Source organism: Tamandua tetradactyla, chromosome 6, assembly GCF_023851605.1.
Source record: "Tamandua tetradactyla isolate mTamTet1 chromosome 6, mTamTet1.pri, whole genome shotgun sequence".
NCBI lineage: Eukaryota > Metazoa > Chordata > Mammalia > Pilosa > Myrmecophagidae > Tamandua > Tamandua tetradactyla.
Window position 1 is genome coordinate 179,462,378 of NC_135332.1, and position 25,145 is coordinate 179,487,522.

The following is a 25,145-nucleotide window of genomic DNA, read 5'->3' on the forward strand; positions in this document are numbered from 1 at the left end:
TGAAGGATTCACAGGACTCAGCAACCTCTTCTTCCCACGATTGTGATTTATTAGCAAGCGGCTACGGATCCGAAGCTGCAAAGGGAGAAAAGGCGTAGGGCAGAGTCCAGGGAAGCAGGGCCCAGGCCTCCAGCTCTCCCCTCCCAGTGAGCTGCATGAGTGTGCGCTCGGCTTTCCCGGGACTGCGTGACATGTGCCAGGTGTCACGAGCCAGGGACGCTCACCTGAACCTCCGTGTTCTGACCTCAGCCACTCAGGTGCCAGCCTGCCCCTCCATCCCCACCGCTCAGGGTCAGCAAACGAGGTGTTCACCACAAATCATACTGCTGAGATGGACTTACCTGGTCAGTGTGGCACAGCAGCCCCAAGGCCTCAGGTATATACACACACTTTTACCAGGCAGAATACTTAGGGGTCAGCTTCCGAGAACTGCACAGTGGCCAGCCCTGCAGACAGGTCTTTCTTGGAGTTGGCAGGGAGAACCTGAGCAACTCCTGCCTGCCGAGTTAATCCCTCCTTGCCCACTTCTGTGTTCATATCTTTAACTCCTACATTTCCAGTTCCTGTGTCTGATTGCTGTAGGACAGCTCTACTGTTAAATACCGCAGGGCACGACAGAGTCCACCTTTCCAGGATTAATTATGCCATCACCTTATTTCTGTTCCTGACCCTGCCTGCCTTCCAGAAACCAACTGACCTCACACATACAGCCCTCCATGCCCAATGTATTACCACGTCCAGTCAGATGCAACCTCTGAAATAACCCCCGAGGTCACGGCTTTACCCTCACTGCTCCTTTCCACATTATCACATAATGCAGTTAACTGTGAACTTGCCAGTAGGCATTTCTGCCTCCATTTTTTCCTTTAATATCTTAATTGATATGTAATTCACATACCATCATATTCACCCACATGGAGTGTTTTATGGTTTTACTATATTCACAATTGTGCAATTATTACCATCATGTAAGATAGGAACATTTTCATCACCTCTAAAAGAAATAGTAGTCAGTCTCCATTCTTCCCTAACCTGGACAAGCACTAATTCATTTTCATTTTTCCTTTTTATTTTTAAACCACTTTATGAACATATAATTCATACATTGTACAATTCACCCATTTAAAGTGTTTTACCCCCAACTGTCTCCAAAATCAATTTAAAACATTTCCATCATCCTGAAAAGCAACCCTGTGTCCATTAGCATTCATTTCCAATTCCCCAACCCTTACCCTATCTCTCTCATCTGTATGCAGCCACTAGCCTACTTTCTGTCCCTATGGAGCAGGCAGAGTGTGGTCTTTTGTGCCATTTCTTTCACTTAAGAGTTTTCAGGGTCTGTCCTGATAGGTGTTGTAGAAATCAGTAGCTCATTCCTTTTACTAGTTGAATAGTTATCCGTACATGAATATGTATGTACCACATTTTATGTATCCATTCATGAGTTGAAGACATAGGGCTATTTCTGGTTTTGGCTTAGTGAATAATGTTGCTGTGAATATCCATTTACATCTTTTTGTGTGGACATAGGTTTTCATTTCTTTTGGGTAGATTCCTAGGAGTAAATCTGCTGGGTTGTATGATAACTCTCTGTTTAGCCTTTTGAAGAACTGCCATATAGTTTTCCAAAATGGCTGTACCACTTTATAATTTTCTCCATCAATATATGGGGGGCGTGGTTCAGTATCTCCTCATTCTCACCAACGCTTGGTATTATCTTTCTTGCTTGTCCCATCCTACTGTTGTGGAGTGGGTTTTCTTTGTAGTTATTTGTTTGTTTATTTTTTAACACAGCAGGCACCTGGAATTAAACCCAGTTCTCCAGCATGGTGGGTGAGAATTCTGCCTGTTGAGCTACTGTGACCTGCCCTTCGTTGTAGTTTTGATTTGCATTTCCCTAATGACTTTTAATGTTGAGCGTATTTTTATGTGCTTATTGGCTGTTTCTAATGCTTCTTTGGAGAAATGCCTGTTCAGATCCTTAGTCCCTTTTAAATTGGATTATTTGCCCATTTGCTATTGAACTACAAATGTTCTTTTGATGTTCTGGGTACAAATCCCTTATCGGATATATTATTTGCAAATATTTTCTCCCAGTATTTTTCTTGATGATTTTTTTTTGCAGCCAACAGTTTTTATTTCAATTCAGTCCAGTTTTTTTTTCACTTGTGCTTTTAGTGCTGTATCGAAGAACTCATTGGCTGACCCAAGATGGCGAAAGTTTACTCTCGCCTTTTTTCTAAGAGATTTATAGATTTAGCTCTTACATTTTGGTCTTTGATCCATTTCGAGTTACTTTGTGTGACCTTATGTAGCGGTCCCACTTGATTATTTTGATGTGGATGTGCCATTTCACTAGCACTGTTTGTTGAAAAGATTAGTCTTTCCCCACTGAATGGTCTTTGAACCCTTTGCAGATAGCAGTTGGCTGTAAATTATTTCTGGACTTTCACCATTTCTGTTGCATTGATCTGTATGCAGTACCCCACAGTTTCGGTTGCTGTAGCCTTACAGTAAGGTTTGAAATCTGGAGTGTTAGGTCTCCACTGTTGTTTTTCTTTAATAAGATTGTTCTGTCTAATCTGGGTCCCTTGTGCTTGTGTGTGAATTTTAGGACCTTCTTGTTCATTTCTGCCAAGAATTCCATCTGGGGATTTTGAATCTGTAAATCAGTTTGGGGAGAGTTGCAATTTTAACAGTATCAAGTCTTCCAGTCCATGAACACCTGGACTTTCCATTTGTTTAGATCTTTTGAAAGTTTCTTTCAACAGTATTTTGTCGTTTTCAGTGTATTACCCTTACATTTCTTCTTTTAAATGTATTCCTAAGGATTTTATTATTTTAGATGCTATTGTAATTGCAGTTGTTTTTAAATGACATTTTTGGATTATTCCTTGCTACTGTGTAGAAATAGAATTGATTTTTGTATATTGATCATGTATTCTGCAATCTTGTTAAACTCCATTTATTAGCTTTAGCCGTTTGTGTATGGTGGGGAAGTCTCTTTAGGATTTTCTGTGTCTTAGATTATATCATATGTGAATGCATCCTTACTTTTTCTTGCCTAATTACCATGCTAGGACCTCGGGTACAATATTGGGTAGAAATGATAGGAACAGACATCCTTGTCTTGTTACTAACCTTAGGAGGAAGTATTTACTCTTTTGCTATCAAATATGATGCTAACTGTGAGTTTTCCTAGTTGGTTGAGTGTTTTTAATCATAAAAGTGTGGTGACATCTGTTAAGTATTTTGTCTGTGTCTATTGAAATGGTCATGTGTTTTTTGACCTTATGTTATTGTGGTATTACATTAATTGTTTTTAAGAAGGTAAACTAAACTTGAAATCCCTGGATGAATTCCACTCAGTCCTGTTGTGTAATCCTCTGTGGTATTGAGGGTCAGGTGTCAGCTTGGCCAGGTGGTGGTGCCTGGTTCAGCTGCTGTGGACGTGACTCATCAGCATGTGAAATTCATCTGTGACTGATTATCTGCAGTCAGCTAAGGGGCGGGGCCTTCTGCAATGAGTGAGACTTAATTTAATTAAATGTAATTAACTGGAGGCTGATAAGAGAGGGGTCAGGAGGGAACTAGCACACCTCATCTCAGCACTCGCTGCTCAGCCCACACGTTTGGAGATGTGGAAAAGAATGGCCCCAGGGAAGGCCATTGGAACCCAGAAGCCAGGAGAGGAGGCCAGCGGACATAGGCATCACTGGGCACCTTCCTATGTTGTGACAGAGAAACACAGATGAAAACTAGCTGCCTTTCCTCTGAGGAGCTTTAGGCTTTTAACTGAATAAATCCCCTTATTAAAAGCCTATCCAACTGAGGTGTGTGCTGCATTCTGGCAGTTTTAGCAGACTGAAACAGATGCTGATGGGTTTGGTTTGCTAGCATTTTTTGAGGAATTTTTCTGTGTATCTGTAAGGGATATTGGTCTGTAGTTTACATTTTTTCTTTTTTGCTCAAGTAATACTGATCTCCTAGATTAAGTTAGAAAGTGTACTTTCCTCTTCAGTTTTTTGGAAGAATTTTTGGAAGATTGGCATTACTTCTTCTTTAAGTGTTTGATTGAGTTCACCAGTCAAGTTTCTGGTCCTTTGTTTTTTTGTTGTTGTTGTTCACTCGTTTTGTTCTGTTTTGTTTGTGAGAAGTTTTTGATCACCATTTCAATCTGTTGTTACAAGACCCGTTCAGACTCTGTATTTTTCCTTGAGTTGGTGCTGGTGGTTTTGTCTTCCTGTGGACTTCCTTGCCATCAAAGTGATCTGATTTGTTGGCATGCAGCTGTTCACAGCATTCCCTTATAATACTTTTTTTATTTCTTTAAAGTACTAGTATGTCTCCTCTTTTTTTCTTGATTTTAATAATCTGAGTCTTCTCTCTTCTATTCTTGGTAAATCTAGCTTAAAGTTTTTCAATTTTGTCAATCTCTTGAACAATCTGACTTTTGTTTTTTTCTTCTGTATTGTTTTCTGTTCTCCATTTAATTTTCCTCTAACCTTTATCATTTTTCTTCGGTTTACCTTGGGTTCAGTTTGCTTTTCTTTTTTAAGTTTGTTAAGGTGAAAGGTTAGGGTATTCATTTTAAATTTTTCATTCTTTTTTTTTGTACGAACAGGCACCAGAAACTGAACCCGGGTCTCCGGCATGGCAGGTGAAAACTCTGTCTGCTGAGCCACTGTGGCCTGCCTCCATTCTTTTTTATATAGGTGTTTAAAGGTATACATTTTCCTTTGAGTGCTGCCTAAGCTTCATCCCTTATATTTTGGTGTGATGCATTTTTGTTCTTTTCCCATGTTAAAAGTTTCTAATTTTTAAAGTGATTTCGGTTTTGATCCATTGGTATTCAGGAGTGTGTTGCTTACTTCCTGCCTTTTTTGTGAATTTCCCAGATTTCCTCCTGAATCTGATTCTGGTTTAATCCATTCTGGCTGGAGAATGCACTGTGTGTGACTTCAGTCCTCTTAGCCTGCATGGCTCTGCCGTCTGTCCCAGCGTCTGGCGTGTGTCCTGGAGGCATACTTTAGGGTGGGGTGTTCTGTGCGTTCTCGCCGCCACTCTTGGGTGCCGTCCATGCTGGCGAAGAGGATCTTTCCAGAGCGTAAACCTGAATGTGCCATCAAACTGTTGAGGGTGGGGAGCCCGTAAGTCCAGTCACTCATCAGGTCCCTTAAGACGGAATGATTAGGCCCCTGCCCCTCAGTGCTTGCCCCACCCCAACCCCAGCCCCTCCTGTCCCGGCTGCCACCACTGATGGTTTTCTGTAATTCAGCCACTCGCACCTCTTCTGGCTGCCTGGCCACACCAGTACCCTGGATCTTGAGATGTGCTCTTCCCCTGCCACCTTCTATTTGTTAGTTTATACCCGTCCTCGGAGGCCGTTCCTGTAGAGAGCGCTCTTGGTACCCACGTCTCAGTTGGACATCTTTCTTTCTGATTGCATACCCTAAGCTTCCCTTTAGAACACACATACACAGGCCATAATTTTAGTTATTCATTTATTTATTTTTACTATTTTTAAATTGTGAAATATAATATATAGACAAAAGCTAATAAATGTCCAAGTACATTTTAACAAGTATTTATAGAACAGATTTTAAAGTTTGCATGGGTTACAGTTCCATGACTTTTCACTTATTTCTTCTAGCTGTTCCAAGACTTTGGAGACCATCAGAAATGCCAATATAATGATTCAGTAGTCATACTCATTTGTTAAATGCTATCTTCTCTGTTATACTTCTCCTTCTCTTTAAATAACATATATACGTAAATGCAATAAATGCAGAGTACATCTCAACAATTAGTTGTAGAACAGATTTTAGAGTTTGATGTGGGTTACAATTTCATAATTTTATTTTTTTATTTCTAGCTGCTCTAAGGTATTGGAGTCTAAAAGAAATATCGGTATAATGATTCAGCAATCATATTCATTTGTTAAACCCTACCTTCTCTGTATAACTCCACTATCATTTGAGCTTTCTCCCACTCTTTAGGGTATTTGGGCTGTGCTCATTCTAACTTTTTCATGTTAGAAGGAGCTGTCGCTAATATAGGTTAGGGGGATGGAACTAGTTGATGTTCTGGAGAGGCTGTCCCCTCTGCACTTCAGGACTTATCTGGTCCAGGGAGCCATCTGAAGGTTGTAGGTTCTGAAGAGTTACGCTAATGCATGGAACCTTTGTAGAATCTTATATAATGATGCCCTTGGTATTCTTTAGGATTGGCAGGAATGGTTTTGGTTGGGATTTGGCCAATTATGATAGGTAGCAATGTGTAACTGAAGCTTGCATTAGAGTAACCTCCAGCATTTATAGATTTTGCACACTTTTGTTTAGGATTTCTGAATGAAGTTGGGAGTGGGGTGGAACAGTGAGGGGTCGTGGATAATCCCCAAAGGTTCCGAGTTGAACATCTGGACAATAAAGTAAAGCGATGAAGAGTGGGTTTTTAAATGTGGATTTGGGGCTATTTGTGCAATATCCAGATGGAAATTACAGGGAGAAGTTGTGCACACTTCTTAATTTCAGAGCAGCTCTTCTGTTGTGTGTAGGTTTTTCCCCTCTGCTCGTTTGGGAGTCCCCTGGCTGTGTGCACCGTGGGGTACTCATGTTGGTAGTCACTTGCCCCATCCTAGGTGCTCAGGAACTGTTAGTTGAGTTGAATTGTGAATTTAAAACGCCCATATATCAGTTACATTGTGTTTAAATTTTCTTATAAAGGTTTCACTTGAAACGTATATCGTGGGAAAGGAATTAGAGATAATTACAGAACCTCACCCAAATCTTTTTTTAAGATCTATTTTCCCAGTCCTTTCTTATAGTAAAACTTATTTTTGCCCTAACTACTTTTGTACATTTAATATGATGTGAATTGTGGTATCATTTGTTTTCTGTGTAGGACTATAATGATGAAATCAGGCAAGCACAGCTGCAGGAATTAACGTACTTGAATGGCGGCTCAGAGAATGCCGACGTCCCAGTGGTTCGAGGGAAGCCCCCTGTGCGCACACGTGGTGTGCCGGCCACAGCCATAACCAGGTAGGTGTCGTTAGTGACTCTGGTTCGGGTTCCATGGCAGCAGTTCTGTGTTTCGTTTACTCATATCTAAAAACAGCTCTATCGGTTTATCAGTACACATCCTGTGATAATATATTCAGACAAGGTCAGGTCCTTAAGGCTGTTCACTTTTGAATGAGATGTTCCTGGGCTTAAATTCAACCTCTACCACTTACTGGCTGATGATTTTAGACAATTTAATTAATCCTCTGTCGGTAGCGCCTTAATTCTTTAAAGAGAGGGTTGTTATCGGAGCAGCCAGGGCACCGAGGTGCCGATGGGGAGTCTGAAGTGGGCTTCCCCCCACCCCGGCTTGCTCATTGCCACATCCCCGGCGTGAGACCTGTGTTTCTGGCACAAAGTGGGTGTCCAAATGCCTGTTGTCATTTTATTTACTGTAAATGGTTTGTGGGATCTGAAACCAGCTGAGCTGGTGCCAGAAACATAGTTTTTATTTATGTCTCTGGGTTGAGGGCTACTTTTAATACGAAAAATGATTTAAGGAAGCTATAAATCTTTAATAACTATGTTGAATTTAATTAGGAAATTATTTTAATTTTAAAATCTTTTTGCCTCCAAAAAAGTCAGTGGAAAAAAGAAATTTTTTAATTTAAACTGGTGTCTATGATAGTTGACTCCTACATGCAGTGATTTAAAATAGTGTTCTTCTGGATCTCCAGGTTCATTTGGGAGAATTAAAAGACGTCAAGTCCCCTATTAAATGCTGGCGATCACAGCAGTATCTGAAGAATTACAAAGCCATCGTTGATACTGCTGGGCCAAATCAGGAGGTTGACCCGCCTGCTCCCTCCGAGGTCCCTGGGGAGGGTCTCTCCTTGCCTATTGTAACTTCTGGCGGCTGCGGCATGTTCCGTGGCTTGTGGCCACACAGCCCAGTCCCTGCCTCCCAGCGTCACATCGTTTTCTCCTCTTTAGTTCTTGACTTAGTCTGCCTCTGCCTCCCTTTTGTAAAGATATGTGAGATTGCATTTAGGGCCCACTCAGAAATCTGAACAACCTCCCTATCTCAAAACCCTTTACTTAATCACAACAAAGACCTTTTTTTCCAAATGAGGTCACATTTACACGTTCCAGGAAATAGGAGTGGATAGTCAGCCTTTGTCAGCCTGCTTCACTTGCCAAATCAGTTTTTATCTTTGGTTAAATGGCAGTATATACATTTTAAAGTTTTTATAAAGGAGACTCCACCCTTGTTCTGTTTTTCTTACCTCACCAATTTACGTGTACGCTGTGTGTTACATGTGTGTTCATAATAGAAGAGGTGCTTTTTGATGACATAACGGGTGAAGACCTCCCAACAAGGAATTCTGTCTGTCCCTCTTTAAAATAATAGAAACTCCGATCAGACATTTGTCTCTAGATATCACCCAAAAAAAGATGAGCAGAAAATGCATATAGATAAATAAAACAAAAAAGAGAACATATCCCTACCAGACTGGATACTTATATGCCAGCAACCTACCTGCTTCTTTTTTGTAAAATAAAAGTACAGGGTAAATATTCTTCCTGTAGAAAGTTTAGTGAAGAGAGTATACCCCAATGCCCTCGTCCTTAAACCAGACCTACAATTTTTTTGAAGATAATTTCTAACTTAGCTGTCAGTTTTTAGATGAGCTTGAAAGTGTTATATTATTAAGAGATGAGGAAGGTAGAAATTTTTCATTCTTTGCTGTGGAAATCTTTGCTAGATTTTCTTAACTCGCAAGGATACTGCTCCATCCCATTCGTCTGGTAACAACAGCGGACTAGCTTTTTGTCGATTTTCTCTGTGTCTGCTCTGCTCTGCTCTGGCCCACCTGGCTCCCCTGCAGTAGAAGGCAGGCAGCGAGGCTCGCCGCCTGGCGTTTGAGACCAGGCACCGCAGGAAGAAAAGAGGAACGCTGAGACTGAGCCTTTCCTTCACGTAGACCAGTATTGGATGCTTAATACAGTGGTTTTGTCCCGAGTTAGCTATTAGGCTGGCCTGGGCAATCAGGACCTTTGATCAGCCTGATTCTATTTGTTTTTCCCGCAATCCCTTCCCCACCATCAGCAGTACCTGGTTATTCACCCACTGGGAGCATGGAATTGCACCAAGGGTTCCTGTCTGCTGTAGAATTTTAGACAATTCATTTATCTGCGTAGCTCGGACACTCACCTGTAGCAGATGCTTTGAAGATTAGTTTTGAAGTGTTTTGAGGTCCCATGGGAATGGTGTGAAGCAGATGTCGTCAGAACTGTCTGCTGTAAGTGGCACTCGGCAAGAGGAAGGCATAATGATCTAGAAACCCATCCTCTTGAGGGGTATTTACTGAATTTACAAAATGAAGCTAGTTGGTGGCAAAGGCGAACAGCTGGATTTGACAGCGCAGGGGCGAGAAGAGAAGATGCATCATGAGAGTTGTGACGACAATCCACAGGACTTCAGTAAGCTTGATTCAGCCTCGTCTGGTTGGAGCAGCGCGCTGCTCAGAGCGAGGAGTGTGGAGAAGCAGGAGAGTAACAGTGAGAGAGATGCACAGCTGCAATTGCAGTGCTTCTGTGCATATTTTAGCAGAATGACTGTGGTTTCTGCTTTGAAACTCAGATATGAAAAAGGTCTAGAAAATTTTTGTCGTAAACTGCCGTTTTCATGGGAATGGTGTTTTGAACGACCTGATACAAGAAATTGATTGATGAGGAATGAATTATCGCGTTTGTAGATTATGGGAGGTTTTAGGATGTGGTGAAAAGGCCTGGGCTTTTGGTTCCCAGTTCTCTCGCTTAGCTGGGAGCCTGGCTTCCCCCGGCCGTGGGTCAGGGCGGCGTAGGGTAGCTGTGGCGTTCCCGGGGAGGGGCTTCGGGGCCTGGCCCACAGGAGGCGCTTGGTCAGCATGGGCATCATGCAGACTTCTCCCAGTTCTCTCCTGGACCCTCCTTCCTGGATGTTTGTTGGAGGCTGATGAGCACGAGTGGCTGAAGGCACAGCTCAGGGCCCTTCTCCTTGGCGCCGTGGCCCGTGGAGCGCGTTCGTAGGCGGACCCTAGAGGGTTTGACTCTCAGCCGTGACGTCCCTAAGGAACAGCAGAGTACGTGGGAGAAGCAGTGCATTTGGTGGCCGGATCCCCGAGCTGTCCAGCCGGCCTCCAGCGCTCCCCATGAGGTGCCCTGGGAGGTCCAGGATGGAGGCTGGGCCGGTGGCAGGGTCTCGGCCTGGGGGCGCTCCCCGGAGCCTGAGGGGGGTCCGCACCCCCACCTGTCACCGTGTCACCCTGCGGGCCAGTCTTCTCCTGGCCAGCTTGTTTGACAGCCTCCCTCAGCTCGCCAAGAGTGGGGGCCCTTCCTCCTGAGCTTTCTGCTCCTCTTGCCTGAGGTGGATGGACTGAGGACGAGCTGCGCCCACTGCGTCCTCAGCACCTACAGAGGGAATTGTGCGGGCAGATGGGGACATTGCCCTGCGCCCTCCGCTGTGGCCTTCTCTTCAGCCTGCCTGCACCCCGGGGCCGCTCGGGCCGGATGCACCCACACGCTGCCCCAACCTCGCCGGGCCCGGGGTCCAGAGCATTCACCCTGTCATGCCACCTGTTAGCCGTCTCTCTTTCGCATTCTGTCCCCTCCAATTTTCAGTGCAATTCGAAGGAAATTGAGCCAACTGCGTTGTCATCCTACATTGTATAGAGTCTAGAAGTCCAAGGCATTTCTTTCTTCCTTAGCAGGTTAACACTAATTCTTAGTGAAATTGTTCACAACATAAGCCGGTGTGTGGAAGCACTCCCTTTTGTTCAGTGCAGAGAGCTCATTTATCTTCTCTTTTCATCCGACAGTGTGTCCCTTTCTGGCCCCTTGATGACAGGGCTCATCCCTTTGAAGTCTGTGTCGTTGTCCTCTGGTTCCGATTGTGAGCATGTTTGTTATTTTTTTTCCTCTTTCTGTTTCAAAACAAAAATAACAAAAATCTCCCTGTGTCATTTCTCACTGTCTTTTGGGTCTCTGCAGCCCAGGCCCTCCTGCTCTGGTGGTAAAGCAGATGAAAGGGGTGAGAAACATGCTGTCCCGGGAGGGACCTAGCAGACGTCTGAGTTGCAGGAATTCACTTTCTAAGTGTGGGCTCACCATGGCAAGGCTGGGGCTTGAGCTGGACATTTAAAAGAACAGGTAGGGGCGGGCCATGGTGGCTCAGTGACAGAGCTCTCACCTGCCATGCTGGAGACCTGGTTCGATTCCCAGTGCCTGCCCATGCAAAAAAACAAAACAAAAAGAATAGGTAGGATGACCGTGTGTCCAGTTTCCTGCCTCCCTGTATAGATGAGGAAACTGGCTTGGAGAGGCGTTTCCCGGCTTGTGCAGCTCATGAGAGCTTCCTTACCCCAGGAGTTCTGTGTCCTGCGGCACCACGTCCTCATTTCAGGCCACCAGTGGGACCTGTCCCTGTCCTGTTCTCACCCCACGCCGCTGTGCCCCCTGCCTGGGCCTCCTCCATCTGGCTCTGCCCTGCCTTATTCTTTACCATTGTCCCCAGTTTGTTCACACCATCTCTCCCTGTTCTAAGCACCTGTATCCGCCTCTCTGCATCCATTGCACTTTTATTCCAAGTGCTCTTCCATCTGTGCCATCCTGCCACACTTACATGCTTCTCTGCTTTTCCACTCTTACGCTTTGGATCCCCGACCCAGGAAGGGCTTAGGAACTCTGGTGACCTAGCATCACAAACAGGGCCACCGGACTTTAAAATATGTGTGTGTGTGTGTGTGTGTGTGTGTGTGTGTGTGTGTGTATATCTCCAAACTCCTGCAGCCCAGGTGGGAAACTCACGCCTCCCCCACCCCCCATGCTGTGGCAGCAGTGGCGGGCACACCATGTCCAGAGCCGGAGGGGCGGTGGGGCTTGGGGGGGTGGGGCACGGAGGGGTGCGGGGCAGGTGTCCCCACCCTCGCCATTGAGCATTGGGGTGGCCTTTCCTGAGAAGCCCGTCCCTAGGGAATCAATACTTTAAACAATATCCTCATGAAGTGTTTTATTTAAAATCCCTGTCTTGGCCAGTAAGTATAAAAAGAAATAAATCATCATTTTTCTGTATCCACTTGTTCCTTAATAAAAAGCAGAAGGACTCAGATATTGGTTGGTCACGCCGCAGCGAGGGGCGTCACTTATGGTCCTGATAGCAGTGACTGTTTCTCAGGACGTTTGCACGAAGGAGGAGGCAGCCTCCTTTTCAGTCCTTAAAACCCGCATTAGCACTCTGATGCCATTCTTAATCCATTGTTAAAAAGAATATCATTTAACCTTCCTACTCGATGTGTAATATTTTGCTGTTTATAGTCCTAAAAATTTAAAAACATAAAGGAGTTTAAACATTTGAAATGATGTACAGTAGTAAGGAAATTGGTTTTACATTATCGAAGGAATAAAATACTCCTAAAATGTGTTTGCATCAAAGGACGTTTTGCCAAAATAAAAATGTCCTTCCTGCTATCCCTGCAGGGATGTATATATATCCTGTGTGTGTGTGTGTGTGTGTGTGTGTGTGTGTGTGTGTGTGTGTGTGTATAAATATATGTATATATATATTTTAATTGTTAACAGATGTGAAAATATTTTCCTTTATCTCCTTAAAAACCTATTTGAAATTGTGGTGTTGGGGCTGGGAAGATTGAGGGCCAGCACCCCACCTCCATCCCTCTTTCCATCCCGACTGTGTCCTGGGGGTCCCCAGCGCCCCCACTTCCTTCCCGACTGTGTCCCGGGGCTCGGGGGTGTCGGGCCGAGCGCAGGCGTGGGACTATATGAGGAGCACAGTGGAAAGGTGCCTGCTCTCGCGGGGCTCGCGTGCTAGCACATTTACACATTCACAAGTCTGTTTCTTCAGGGAACAAGTTAGAAGGGGAAGTACCCCAGTTCCCTCACATTTACCTTTCTCTGTGATCTCAGGTTACTAACCTGTGAGTTAGTCTCTATCCTAAGGCAGCAACTCAAACTTCAGAAACTTTGGTGTCACATGATACTGTTGGACAGTGGAATTACATGTGGGGTCCTCGCCTACAGCTTTTTGCTTGAGGATAATTCTGCAGCTCTCTTGTGTAATTTGCAGAGTAATTTTACAGCAGGAGATTTAAGACTGCATTTTTCTATGCATTTTGGATCCTGAACTTTCATTTCAGTGCACACTGGAATTGCATGCTGTTCTTGTTTTAACGTATGACACCAAGTTTAAGAAACTGAAAGAATTGCCAAAGATGAGTTATTGGTTCCTAAAAGATTCTTCTTCAGTTAAAAATAAATAAGTAGAAAGAATCAATTACGAAAAATGGAGATTGGAATTTTATTATTATTATTTAACTACTTGGTTCTTAATGGTGATTTATTAAGATTTATTAGTTTTCCAAATAGTAAATCTCAGCTGTCTCGTAAGATTCAAAGGACACCACTGTTTAAATGAACAAATATGAAACACCAATTAGAAGAAAAAGGAAAAGCTGGAGTTTGTAATCTAAGCCTAGTTTTAGCATGGTCCTAAACGGCGAAAGGCTGCTGTGTGTGCAGATGCTGTGTGTGCAGATGCTGTGTGTGCAGATGTGGAATGTAAGGGCCAGTTTCAGGGGGGCAGGAGTGGAGCTGGTGCCGGGAAGAAGCTCGGAGCCGATGGCCTGCTGCCCTCTTTGCCCTCATGTGCTCTTGCTGACGGAGGTTTGTTGGCATCGATTGCGTGTGCATCCGGGAGCAGGCACGCTGTCCCTTGTCAGCTCCTCAGAGCCTTTCATATTTGTACCATGGCTTCTGTGTATAGGTTTCTGTTTTTCTTGCCGTTTCTAATTTTTTCCCTTATTACTCCTGCTAGCTCCTACTTTTCTTGGGGCTCAGGAGGCCTCTTAGGTCCTTGACAGCCATTTCCAGTACACTTTGCATTGATGGCTCTGTCCATTTTAATCCCGTCAGCTTTTTGTCTTCCAGAAATGCCTTTACATTTCTCATTTAATGACTTTCGCTTTCTTTACCTTCAGCACTTTTATAGAATCTTACTTTTAGTATTTTTTTTCCTGACTTTAAGGAGAATTTTGGGTTCGAGAAAATAAAGGACCAAGCATCTCTGGGTGGAGGCACCTGATAATTGTTGAAAAAGCCACATAGGTCTGTTGGGCTCCAGAAACTGAGAATTGGGGAATTACACTTTTCTTGAAACAGGTTGAATTTTAGCAGCTTTGTATGCTACAGTATTTACTTTATTCAGCTGTCATAATTGCAGGCTTTGAAATATTTTAAAAATGTATGTCTTGAAGTTTGAATCAAGATGTCATGAGTAATTAAAATAAATGTATGTAAACTCAAAGTTAGGCAAGAGAAGTGGAGCTCTGTGAAGTAGCTTTGTGCCTGTGAGGCAGTAGGCTCAGTGTGCACGTGGCACTGCGCGTGCTCCTCAGGACAGCCGTGTAAATGGGCGTGCTGTCCCCGTTGGGCTGAAGTGCCGAGGTGACTGCCCACACCGCTCAGTCGTCAGGCGTGGCAGGGACGTTTGATCTACGTGTGTCTGATTGTAATGCCTCATCTGCCACGTGCTACCCTGCAATAGACAAGAACTTTTTGACCCCAGCAGCCAGTGGATATGCACATTAAACTGGCCATGTTTATTCAGTCTACACTAAACTCACAGTACTTCGCTCTTAGCGTTGTGGTGGATGGAAAGATAATTTGGCATGCAAAGTTTGTAGACACAGAGGTCATGGTAAATGTATTCCTGCAATAGGAGCAATTAGGGATTTCTTAGATTTTGGAAAATGTGATCTACATTTATTCATTGTTTAGTGCATTTTATTGAGCTCACACTGAGTCCACAGGGGTGCTGCGTCCCCGGCATGCAGCAGCACCAGGCGGATCCTGCCTACTAGGTGTCCCGCGCGGAGATGGGTGGTTAAGAAGCCGCAGCACCGCACCACAAGGGCTGCATGAAGGCAGGCCTCGGCGCGGAGCACTGGAGAGCCTTGAAGAGAAGTGCACTACCCACACTGGAGTTCTTGCATGCTTTTGGAAATCACGTCTCAAGGATGAAGCAAAGGGGAAGTGTGCTGAGCTTACGGAAGGACGAACTGGAACATTTTTAAAATCTGGAACCCCATCGATTCTTTGTAGTTAACATGGAGTTTTATTCAGGTGTCCCCATCATCTTCTGTTCTTGACCATTTTTAGCAGTACTGGAGCAGTCAGGGGAAAGCTTAAAAGCTCCGGCACAGTAGTTACACACGTCCTCATCAGTCTGACCAGTGGTCTACTCCAGCCACGTCCAGCTGCTTTAGTTACACACGTCCTCATCAGTCTGACCAGTGGTCAACTCCAGCCACGTCCAGCTGCTTTAGTTACACACGTCCTCATCAGTCTGACCAGTGGTCTACTCCAGCCACGTCCAGCTGCTTTAGTTACACACGTCCTCATCAGTCTGACCAGTGGTCTACTCCAGCCACGTCCAGCTGCTTTAGTTACACACGTCCTCATCAGTCTGACCAGTGGTCAACTCCAGCCACGTCCAGCTGCTTTAGTTACACACGTCCTCATCAGTCTGACCAGTGGTCTACTCCAGCCACGTCCAGCTGCTTTAGTTACACACGTCCTCATCAGTCTGACCAGTGGTCTACTCCAGCCAAGTCCAGCTGCTCTGAGGTGCGTCTGAGGGCGTGAACACACAGGCAGAAATTCCGAAGCTTCCTGAAGTAATTATGCAGTCAGTTAATGACTGTTATACTTCCTGTGGCCCATTGAAGGATCTGTGCTTTTTTCTTTAGCCAAAAAGAAAAAGAATCTCATTGTTCCTTCTATTAAGTTATTCATTGCTCTACCAGCCAAAGCAGTAGCTTTGCAATAAGTATGTTTTGGCTTAAGATTACAAATGATGATGCAGCTTTCCGTCTTTATATATTGAAATACAACCTCAGTCTTGAGGGTTTAATTTTTCATTCCTGTCATGGAGTTCTTATTATGAACTGATTTATTTCATTCTCTGCTGTTTCTAGTTTTACACTTGAATTTATAGCATTTGATTAAATGATGAAGATATTAAAATACTTTTTGACTTTTGATTTATTGTTACATTTCTATATAGAAAGAATTTCTAGTTATCTATCTCTCCCAGGGTGAATGACTTAAATTTTTTAGTTGTGTTTGCATTCAGAGAGGATGCAGTGATAAATAGTACTAATATGCTCATTAATCTTAGCAAGCATTTATATTATTACTTCTTAAATCTAAGAACGTTGAGACAGCAAGGGGTAAGAGAGCGTGGACCTTGGAGCTGAGAAACTCAGACATTAATCCTGACTCCACCAAAAACTTACTGCAGAACCCTTGAATGAGCCGAATAACTTCTTTATTTGTAGTCTTACATTCATCATTTTTAAAATGGGGATAATAGCATTAGTTTACATTTGGTAGTTGTGAGACTTCAATGAACCAAACATATGGAATTTCTGGCACACATCATTGTATTCTCAAAAAAAAAGTAGCCATAATTTCCACTTCTGTAATAGCCACATGAGATCCTGCTGATCCGACCATTGATCTCTAAGCTCTGGGTAAATATAAAAAACAGTACCTGAAGGGACTGGGTCATGATTAAAAGAGTTGTTGACATTTGCAAGAAGGTGTCTGGATGGGGTCGCTTTGTGCAGCTTTTGATAAGAAGGTAGGCTGCAGCTGGCCCTGTGCACAGTGCTTGGATTCTCAATTGAAAACCAAGTTCTTTTGGCCTGAAGAATCAGAGGTCAGAGCTCAGGGCAACCAGAGCCAGTGGAAAGTGAGAGGGAAATTGCATAAAGAAGAGTCTCATTTAGGAGGAGGCATAAATTCTGAGTATAATTCCTGGCCAAATCTCTGGTGACCGCTGAGCTGCATTCATACAGAGCACACTGCAAACTCCCTGCCAAGGATGAAAGAGCTCCACCGAAAGCTGAGCTGCCAGTCAAGAGGCAGAGTTCACAGTGTGAATCCAGTCAAGCTGTCTGATAAAACAGTTGGAAAAAGGCAGCACTCTTTGGAGGAATATAACAGATTCCCAAAGTTTCACAGCACAACTTTTGCAGTGTTACGTGATACAGTCCCAAACTACTGAGTAAAAAAAAAACAACAACAACAGAAAAATATGATCCATCAAAAGAAAAGGTAATTGATGGACCCAACCCTGAAACCATCCAGCTGAATTAACAAATTTTAACAGAGCTCTCGTAATTTTACAGTGATGCAAAAGCTGTGATGGTGACAGACAGCTTGTTGTGTTCTGGTCTCTTTTCATGATGATGGTGGGCCAGTTGCAGTGGCATCATCTGGTAGTGTGATAAAAATGCAGAATCTCAGGACCCACTCCAGAGCTATTAAATTAGAAACTGCAGTTTTATTAAGACCCTAAAATGAGCCTCCAGCCTCCCCGCCCCTCCTACAGCGCTCAGCTCCGCGACCCCCCGCCCCTCAGTGCCCTGCTTGCCTGTCCAACACCGCCAACAAGGAGGCAGCCTGTGATGGCGCAGTGGGAGAACGTGTGGTCAACGAGGAGTGCGAAACCTGGAGAAAGAACACTCCTTTTCTTTATGATGTGGTCATGAGCGGCCCAGCCTCACTGCACGGTGGCTTCCAGTTGTAACCAGACCAGGAGGAAAAGATTTCAGCATGCTTTGCCTTGTGCTGGGACAGACACATTGATGACAGCTCCCTGATGGTGATGCTCAGTTCGCTGCGTCACACTGTGACGGTGAGAAAGGAGAATTCTGAGGTTTTAGCTCAGTTAGTAGAAAAATTGAAACAGAAATTGAGATCACCCATGAAGAAGTGAGCGGGGCCTGTCCTGTGCTCCCAGACCCTTGCATCACTGCAACACAGACTCCATCCAGTGATGTCCTTGTTTTTGACGACATAAAACACCCTTCTAAACCAGACCCTCTGGAGAGTGCAGCCTGCACTTGCGTCTCCTTGAACATCAGGAGGAAGGCTGTGGGGTTTCTTGGAACCCACATCTCAGTGGGCACACACTGGGTGCTTCAGGTGACCATGCCACCTGCTTATGGGTCACCAGTGCTGTTCCCGAGGAGGGAGAAGTGGTGGGTGCACAGGCCATCTTTGCAGGGCATGCAGCTGTCGTGGAGTATGCTTCCTGGCTTCTCTGTGACCCTCGGTTTGGGTCAGAAGTGGATGATCACAAACTTATGATCTGGGGTACTCGTTCAAACAGAACTTTCAAACCAAGCCCCTCAGTTGATGCGCCACTGCTGGAGTGAACTTCCTCTCTTTCAGCCCTCTGGGGAGCTCCTTCTCGCCACAGGGTCACTGGCAAGACTGCTGCCTTGTGTGATCCAAGAAATCTGAAACTCGAGTTGCATTCCTTTGAATCACGTGAGGATGAGCTCCAGGTTCAGTGGTCACCTCACAGTGAATGTATCTTGTGGCTCTGATCGTCGGCTGAATGTCTGGGATCCAAATGGAATTGGAGAGGAGCATAAGGCACGGATGGGCCAGCGGCATCGATGTGTTCTCACGGTGCTCACTGCCAAGACATCTGACTTCTGGATCCCAGTGAACCCTGGGGGGTCTGTTGGGGACCCAAAGACGATTTTGTGCAAGGATGGCCAGAGGCGGGGAGCATTCACTGCGATGCAGGCCCTGCCGGAAGCACGGGTCTGGAAGGACGAGGATCCCAGACGTGTCTGCACTTGCCATCTCCAACATGCCGTGGTTCCTCCCACTCTGAGGCTGGCTGGGTGCTGGTTTTGAGACGCAGACTTTGTCCGGCGGCCGCCTCCTGTGTACCATCAACACTACTGTTAGCCCAGACATTGGGTGTTTTCTGAATGCTGACTGGGGGACTTGACTCAGCAAACCCACAAACTTATATTTAAATTTTCTTCAAGAACTTTTCAGAATCAAACCCAGGTCTGAAGTAGGCACAGAAGGGAAATATATGGTCATTTTTCTTCTTGTGTTCTCAAGTTCAGACTCATTGAGGTTCGCGTGGATAAGGAGTAGAGCCACACTGGGTGGGCGTCTGAGCCATGAGGTATGATATAAAAAGATGCATTTATTCAGGAAACAGGGAGAGATCCCAGCTGTATAGATTCCTACTCTAAACTGGTCATCCCTGACCTTACAGGAGGCACGTTTTCCTATGGAGACCAGTCTCTTCTCAGTTTCTTCAGTTAACGCAAAACCTTATTTTACATGTTCCTCTTTCCCCATATATTTTCACTCATTAATGTATTTCCCGAACTGTTTCCTGTTTTTTTCTTCCATTCTGTGAAATGGTTGTCCATTAAAACTCGGGACCACCAAGTTGTAAAGGTGTATGCTTTTACCTGACAGTAAAAACACAGGTAAACTGTCCAGTTAAGTGCAGGTAGACGGTCCAGTTAAGTTGAGAAGAAGGACTCAATAGCGATACTTGTTTTTAATATTAATTTAAATTAATCCTGGGTAAGAGTTTGCTTTTTTTTTTGGAGTTGTCCTAGTTTGATTCCACTCCCTTTTGGGTGACCTGTCTCCCCAGCAGGCCTGTTCCTCTCCGTGACTGTGTAATGTTAAAAAGATCCCAAAATGATTCGTTTTCGTATTACAGTGTGAAAAGCACTGCTCAGGGTCTCTCTAATCTATCGTGGAGCGAAGTCACAGAAAAACAAGTGCAGTTAGAGGGCACTGGCCTTTGGCTCCTAAAGCAGGACAGTTTTGTGCGACACGGGTCTGATATCTCGTAGCTCCCTGAATGGGGCTTTGCATGTTGTTTTCCTCGTGATTAGGCTGGGATTCTGCATTTTGGGAAGACCTCACGGTAAAGGCAAGGGCATGTTGATCAGCTTGACTCCTGGCTGTGAAGTTACTGGATCGCTGACTGACCTGTGTTTGTTTCTGTTCTGTAAAGTTGCTCTTTTCCCTCCCTTCCCTCGCTGTGCCCTCCGGAGGGACGTCGCTGTGTGCAGCCCTACCTAAGGAGCAAGGAGCTGTGCTCACCTCCTGGAGGGCAGAGGATCTGCCTGAAGTCGCTGGATTTCTTCTGCAGGGGAGATTTGTCTCTTTTTTCCCATTTATTTTTTAAGTTGATCATTTATTTATGGCAGGGTAGGCTCATAGATAGTCATTTTATAAACTGAGTTAAAACTCAGTACTGCTCCTTTACTTATTGCTCACGTTGTTGCAGGTTTGGCCATTGGGGCCCTTTCTGTTGTTTCTTCTGCTTTTTTGTCATTGTTGGGAGATGAGGCAAGAGGAGAGTGTTCATTTTATTTTTATTTCTGTTTTCCTTTTTGAGTATTTCCTTGCTTTCTGTCACTGCAAAACACTCTGTTCTTAGGTTTCACACTCCAGTCCTAGAATCAGTGATTTCTCCAAGGAGCACTGGTTCCTTTTATTGGTATTCTTTTATTAGAAACCAAGACCTGGGCACCAGGTGTGCTTGTTGCTACTGGGTGGCACCTACCTAGGAGTATTTCTGGATTTGCCACTCTGCGCTTATACCAACTAAGCAGGAGCTGAAACTGCCGCTTCTGACCTGCTGGTACTACTGCCACTGCCACATAGCTGGCTCTAGCCCCCTCCCCTTACCTCTCACCTCCTACTCCAACCTGAGGAACCTGGCTCTTGCCATCTGCATTCATTTACCTAAGGGTTCCATTCCAGATGCATGTCCAGGGGTGTCAGTGCCATTTTCCTGCACTCACTGTAGGAAGTAGTTTTGTCAACTAGAGCAGGGCTTCTGGACAGTTCCTTTGACCTTTGGTCTTGTTCAGAACATGCACTTCTAAATTTACATACAGTTCCCCAACCTCTTCAGTGAGCCTGTCTATATTTTAATACAGTTAGATTGCTTCGTCACATTCAGCATTCCCTCCATGAGTACCTTAATTTCCCAAATGATTTTTTTTGTTTGCTTACATTAATGTGCTCTTTTGTGCTATGAAGTTATATGGGTCTGGTCAAGTGCAGGAGTTGTGTATGCACAATTTCAGTGTGATTCAGTCAAACAGAATGGTTTCATCATCCTAAAATTTTCCCTTTGCTGCACCCATTCAACCCTCTTTTCTCCCGGGAACCAGTGTCAGCCATTGATTTCTTTTTTTTTTAAACTCTTTGTGTAGTTTTGCCTTTTCCAGCATGTCATATAATTGGAATCATACATATGTAGTTTTTTCAGGCTGGCTTCTTTCACTTAGCACTATGTATTTAAGATTCATCCTTGTCTTCTTGTGGCTTGGTAACTAATTTCTTCTTATTACTGAATAATATTCATTGCATGGATGTGACCCAAGCTTGCTTATCCATCCATCTATTAAAGGACACCTTTGTCATTGTAGCAACAATGAATAAAGCTGCTGCAAACATTTGTCCCCAGGTTTTTGTGTGTTCAGAAGTTTTCATATCATTTGGGTAAAACTTGGGAATGCAATAGCTGGATCCTGTGCTGAGACCATACCTAGGTTTGTAAGAAATTGCCAAACTGTTTTCTAAAGTGGCTGTACCATTTTGTATCCTGACTAGTAATAAATGAGACTTCCTATTGTTCCATTTCAGGATATTGGTATTATTAGGGTTTTTTTGGATTTTAGCCATCCTAGGGGTTGTGTATTGGTATCTCATTGTGGTTTTAATTGGCAATTCCCTAATGACATATGCTGTTGAGTATCATTTTGTATGCTTGTTTGCCATCTTTGTATCTTCTTTGGGAGTTGCCTGTTCTGATCTTTTGCCTATTTTTTAATTGGGTTGTTTGTTTCTTATTATTGAGTCTCAAGTGTTCTTTGTATATTTTGGCTACAGATCCTTTATCTGATACATATTTTGCAAATATTTTCCCCCATTCTGTGACTTGTCTTTTCATTCTCTTTATGTCTTCTGCAAAGCAGACATGTTTGATTTTAATAAGGTCCGACTTAGCAATTTTTCCTTTCACAGATTGTTCTTTTGGTGTCATATCTAAACTCTCATCCCCAAACCAAAGGTTACCTAGATCCCTGTTGTTTTCTTCTAGGAGTCTCATGGTTTTGCATTTTACATTGACCATGGTTTGTGTTACTTTTGTGTGTGTGTGTGTTACATTTTGAGTTAATTTTTGTTTAGGGTGTTAAGTCTGTGTACAACTAAGTTTATACTTTTTTACTTCAATTTCCAAATTGTTCCAGCATGATTTGTTGAAAGATTTCTTCCATTGAATTGTCTTTGTTCCTTTGCCAATGATTGTTTAACTATATGTGTGTATTTTTATTCTCTTCCATTGATCTGTGTGTCTCCTTATTATCAAGACCATGCTGCTTTGATTAATTTACGTTCATTAAGTCTTGAGATCAGGTATTGTGAGTTCTCCAGCTTTGTTCACTATTGTGCTGGCTGTTCTGGATCTTTTGCCTTTCTCTTAGGAACTTTAAAATATTTGACAATATCTGCAGAAAAGCTGGTGGTTTTTATTGGGATTATGTTAAATCTACAGGTGACGTTGGAAAGGGTCAGTCTCTTAACATTGAATCTTCAATATTGAAGCGTGGAATATTCCAGCAAACTTGGAGTATCTCTGCATTTATATAGATCTTCTTAAACTTCTTTCATCAGTTTTATACTTTTTTTGTTTGTTTTTTTTACATTTATATCCCGTATATATTTTGATAGATGTGTTCCTACCTAAGTGTTTTATTTTTTGGGTCGTGATGTAATGGCATTAATTTTTAAGTTTCAAATTCTGGCTGTTTATTACTGGTAGGGAAGGTCTTCAGCTTTTGCATATTAGCATTTGTTATGTTCTTCCACTTTGCTCTATTCGCTTATTAGTTCCAGGAGGTTTTTGTCAATTATTTGTGATTTTCAACATAGACGATTATGTCTGCAAGCAAAGATAGTTTCTTTCTTCCTTCCCGATCTAAGTACCTTTTATTTCCTTTCCTTATCTTAGTCCACTTGCTAAAGTTCCAGGATGGTCTTGAATAGGAGTGGAGAGAAGAAGCATCCTTGTCTTGTTACTGATCTGAGGGGAAAGGCATCTAGTTTTTGTTTTACCACTGACTGTGATGTCAGCTGTGGGTTTTTGTAGATGTGCTTTACCAAGTTGAGGCGGTCCCCTTTATTCCTCGTTTGCTGAGAGTTTGTTTATGCCTGGGTGCTGGGCTTTGGCCGATGCTCCCTCTGCACCCATTGACGTGGCCATCCGATTTCTCTTCTTGTGTGATGCTGTGATGGATTACACTGGTTGAATTTCAGATGTCGAGCCAGTCTTGTGTACTGGAATAAATCCCACTTGGTTGTGGTGTGTCATTTTCTTTATCCATTATTGGATTCTGTTTGCTGATATTTGGAGGATTTTAGCATCTGTGCTCATGAGAGATGCTACTCTGGTTTTTCCATCTAACATTGTCTTCCGGTCTGGGTAGTGCAAGGCCTCATCTGCCTCGTACACACGGTGGGTAGTACAAGGACTCATCTGCCTTGCACACACGGTGGGTAGTACAAGGACTCATCTGCCTTGCACACACGGTGGGTAGTGCAAGGACTCATCTGCCTTGCACACAGGGTGGGTGGTCCAAGGACTCATCTGCCTCGCACACACGGTGGGTAGTGCAAGGACTCGTCTGCCTTACACACACACGGTGGCTTACACTTTTGGCCTCTGCTTTTGCTTTGTGTCTCAGGCAATCAAAAACCCTGTCTAAGCCCCAGTTTCCTTGGGCATAGAGTGAGGAAAGGAAGCCCACCTCTAAAGGGCGGGTGGAGGGGCGGGCGGGCGTGATTCTGGGGCGGCCTGGCGCAGGTCCTCAGCACTGAAGTGGCGGCATCCTGTCATGTGTTCCCACCAGAAGTCGGTCTCGGGGACCCTTGAGTGCGGACACTCCTTATGGGGTGGGCTCGCTGCTGAGTGATGTAACTGCTCGGTGGTGGGTGCCATGTCTTCAGTGCTCACGTGCTCCTTTGCCCGTGGCCCCCCCCGCCTCTCAGGGTCCCAGGGAGCAGGGTGTTCCGAGCTGTGGAGGTGCGGTGCTGGGATGTGGGGTGCGAGCAATGCGCTGACCGATACTCTTGCTTGCAGGGCCCGGGGAGGAGCCGCAGCCCGGCCTGTTGGAGTTGGGGTGCCGCGAGGGACAGCCGCCACCCGGGGAGTCCTCCCCACCCGAGGCACAGGGAGCCGGGGCCGAGGGCTGCTCCCACCCCGAGCCCGAGGTGTTTCTGCGGCCGGCTGCAGGCCACTGCCACCACCGCCCACCCGGGAGACCTACGGGGAATACGTAAGTGAAGACGCACGGCCCAGTGGGTCGGGGGTGCCGGGGCGTGGGGGGCCTTTCCCGGGTCCATCCTAGCTGGCCGTGTGCTCATCGAGGCCCGGGGAGAGAAGTGCAGAGCCAAGCCCGGGGGGCGCCGGGAGGTGGGTGCAGCGCTCTGTGTCCAGGGGGCGCTTCCCTGGGCACCCTGGCACTGGCTCTAGGCCGCCCCTGCTTGGTCAGGTGTCTTAAGCCCCAGCTGTGCCTGCGGGGCTGGCCCTGCCCTTAACCGGCTGAATTGATAGGTTCCTGATGGGAATCCTTTTCAGTGGCCAGGGCAAAAGGCCCCTGGTTTTCACTTAGTGCAAATCACTTAAGTTTTCCATTTACTACTCAATAATTCTTTGATACGGTCCACAGACTTACTTAAAATAAGAGAACAAAAACATATCTGAAAACTGGGGTGGAACAGAATTCTTCAACAAGAATACAAAGCCCCAGGGATTTTTACTATAACTTCCTAGTTTACCATCAGCGAAGGAAACAAGAAGCATGGAATGGATCTCATGTTAGCAACTGAAAGCATGAAAGTAGCAGTGTGTGAGCTGCTGTCAAAGAAAAGGAAGAAATGATGGGGATAAAGTGGTAGAATCAGGGGATCCCTGTGCTCTGCTTTCATGGACATGTTGTGCGTGGTGAGCAGCTCCTCTTTGCAGGCTCCTGGGAGGTGACCCCCGGAGGGGCCGCAGGCGTCCCTGGGGGCCGTGTCCCCTGAGGCCTTTGCCCCGCGCCGCCTGCCCCGCCTCGATGCTGCCCTGGTGCCTCTCCCGGTCGGGCCTGTCTGTCCCAGGCTTCAGTCAGCAGCATCGGGCGCTGCTGTTGCCCGTGTGTCTCCCGCCCAGGCCGGGAGCTTCCC

The 25,145-nt window shown here is 44.9% G+C and overlaps 1 protein-coding gene across 2 annotated transcripts in view; it reads left to right on the forward strand.

The window, feature by feature from the left end:
- KHDRBS3 (KH RNA binding domain containing, signal transduction associated 3) overlaps positions 1–25,145 on the forward strand; it is a 198,473-nt gene that overhangs the window by 111,506 nt on the left and 61,822 nt on the right. For both annotated transcript variants that reach the window (XR_013178562.1, XM_077167749.1), the window contains exons 5-6: positions 6,904–7,043; positions 24,061–24,256. Coding sequence is in view for 1 of the 2 variants with exons in the window: in XM_077167749.1 (XP_077023864.1) it covers positions 6,904–7,043; positions 24,061–24,256 (336 nt within the window). In the remaining variant the exon portion in view is untranslated. The remainder of the gene's footprint in view (positions 1–6,903; positions 7,044–24,060; positions 24,257–25,145) is intronic.